This window comes from Cimex lectularius, unplaced genomic scaffold (genome assembly GCF_000648675.2).
Source record: "Cimex lectularius strain Harlan isolate CLEC.00 unplaced genomic scaffold, Clec_2.1 scaffold746, whole genome shotgun sequence".
Lineage (NCBI taxonomy): Eukaryota > Metazoa > Arthropoda > Insecta > Hemiptera > Cimicidae > Cimex > Cimex lectularius.
In genome coordinates this window covers 4-2,415 of record NW_019393256.1, presented here as the reverse complement: position 1 = coordinate 2,415, position 2,412 = coordinate 4, and the positions used below count along the sequence as shown (strand labels likewise).

The following is a 2,412-nucleotide window of genomic DNA, read 5'->3' as shown; positions in this document are numbered from 1 at the left end:
TTACTTTTCAATGAACAGTTATACGTTTTATGTTTCTATTATTACAAATTTCTACTTACTTTATATAATTATAAAAGTAATTGCACAATTTTTTTTTTAATGCAAAATCATAAAACCACATTTTTTAAGTAATTTAAAATCGAAACATAAAGCTTTTTTTTATTGTATCTTAATTAAAACAGACAGTAAATTGAAAATGTTATATAATCATATAGAAAAACAAAACAAAAATTTGGCTGGGCTGAAAATTGTAGAAGGGTGGAAAGTTTTCATTCAGAATGGAATTTTCCTCTCTTCTACAAACTAATTTTGGATATCGTTAAAGCTAAGGTGATAAACTTTTTGTAAAGAAGTTGAAAACTCATCGATATCAGGCCTCAACTCATTAGGCCTTTGGTATAAAAGATTCTAAACGATGAAAAATCGTCAGTTCCAGTTCTTGGCTCGAAACTGACAATGAACCCAATCGTAAGTCAGACCCTGAGTTTTACATTTTCGAAAATGCACTAACATTTCAATTTTAAAGGTATTCTTCTGCCTTTTCGGCGCTGCAGTAGCTGTGCAATACAGGTGAATATATTTTGCTTGTATATTTTTTATACTGTACGTAACAGTTAAAATCCAGTTTAACAAAAGCCCAGAAAGCTTAAAATTTGTCTTAATACGGATAATTAAGAAAATACCAAGGAATGGAAACAATAATAATGGCAAAAAGGAGGGAAAATTCAAAAGGTGTGGTTGAGATGGGAAGTTAGTGTCCGAGTGGATCCGAGTCCCGAAGGTCGTGGGTTCGAATCCCGCTCGTTACACTGATTTTTTTTCTCAACTAAAAACCTTAATTGAAAGATATTAATTGGTCACAAAACTAGTGAATTTAATAAATAAGAATAATATGAATATGTAGTTGTTTATATGTTTATATACTTTCATAAGCATTCACAATTGATTATATAATTTGCTAAATAAGTAATTGAATAATAATACTGTCAAATTATATGTTTCATTTTCATTTGTACATTATGATCAGGATAAAGTTAAATATGGTGTTTACTTTTGTTTTAATTAGTACAGTTGATTTTCATAATGAAACTACATTTTTCTCTTTATTGTTTAACAAATACATGTATATTCCTTAGAAAAATATAAAATTTAATTTATGGAACTGTCAATTTTAGCGGTGATCACGTTGTGGAAGGAGTAGGATCCGGCTTGGAATACCCTGTCGCTGATGTTCCATTCGTTCGTGCTGGAGTCGTTCCAGAGACCTACAAGTCAGGAGACTTCGATTACACAGCCTATGATCGCCCCTTTACCAAAAAGGCCTACCCCCAGTTTTTCTACCAACCGTACTACCAGGCTGGGTTCCGCAAGTCATACCCGCATGTCAACCCATTTTATCAAAACTTCGAAAGTTTCAATTATCCAGAATACCATGGTGTCCAACAAGGATACAAATACCCATTTGAGTTCTACCAGACCGGCCGCCACTCCTATCCCTACCCTACAGGCCACCAGTTCACCCCTTACCCTGCAGGCCAACACTACTACCCCTACCCTACCGGTCAACACTACTACCCCTACCCTGCCGGTCAGCAGTACTACCCCTACGCAGCAACCGTCTAAGTTTTGCAAGTTGTAAACATCCACATGGTTCAGTTCATCAGAAAATTCAATAGGAAATTTTGTATTTTTCCGTCTGTCTAAATTTGCTGGAATAAATGCCATAAAACATGTTTACTGTTTGTAATATTCTCCTATTTACCGTTTAAAGATAAGAATATATATTAGAAAGTTTTATATATATATATACTCACTTAGATAGCAAAAGATAACAGATTAAAAAATTAAGAAAAACAATCTCACACTATATGAGGGGTGTTTAACCCTCCTATGTCCTGGCTCATTTTTTAAAGGTTATAGTAAAATAAATGCAACATTACAGTAAATAGTTCTTAAAGAAGTAGCAGTCTTTCACATGTTTGAAATATACAATTCATTTAGAGGACAAAAGTGCACATCGCAGACAAACAAAAATGATTCAGATCTGCTGCCTTGTTCTTCTTCATTATCAATAAACCACAAAAATTAGAAACTTTACTTTGTATTCATCGATAAACTCAAATAAAGATAAGTTATAGTAAAACAAAACAGAATATCGTTGATTAGTAAAAACTGAATACAAATAATTATAGTTGTCTTTGTATTATAGTTAACTAACAATTAATTAAGGTTTTTAGTTGAGATAATTATAATTAATTGTAATATATTAATTGGTCAAGCGGACCACGAAATTAGTGAATTTAATTAGTTAACTAAGTCCATTATGCAGGATCCTCGATAATGATCATGTCAATAGTGCTATTATCATTATTTTTAATTTGCTCTGTCATAAACGTCAGGAATGTCATCGTA

At 32.2% G+C, this 2,412-nt stretch overlaps 1 protein-coding gene across 1 annotated transcript; it reads left to right on the top strand.

Annotated features, from left to right (window-relative positions):
* The first annotated feature begins 370 nt into the window (after positions 1 to 370).
* Positions 371 to 1,733, top strand: LOC106669024. The gene is made up of 3 exons (XM_024229933.1): positions 371 to 468; positions 527 to 570; positions 1,176 to 1,733. The coding sequence occupies exons 1-3, from the start codon at positions 457 to 459 to the stop codon at positions 1,621 to 1,623; spliced, it is 504 nt and encodes a 167-aa protein (XP_024085701.1). The 5' UTR covers positions 371 to 456; the 3' UTR covers positions 1,624 to 1,733.
* Positions 1,734 to 2,412: the final 679 nt, after the last annotated feature.

What these genes read in the sequence shown, in the direction of transcription:
- LOC106669024 (XM_024229933.1), top strand. An exon ending in GCAGTAGCTGTGCAATACAG is followed by an intron (nt 571 to 1,175) that starts GTGAATATATTT and finishes TGTCAATTTTAG; the next exon opens with CGGTGATCACGTTGTGGAAG.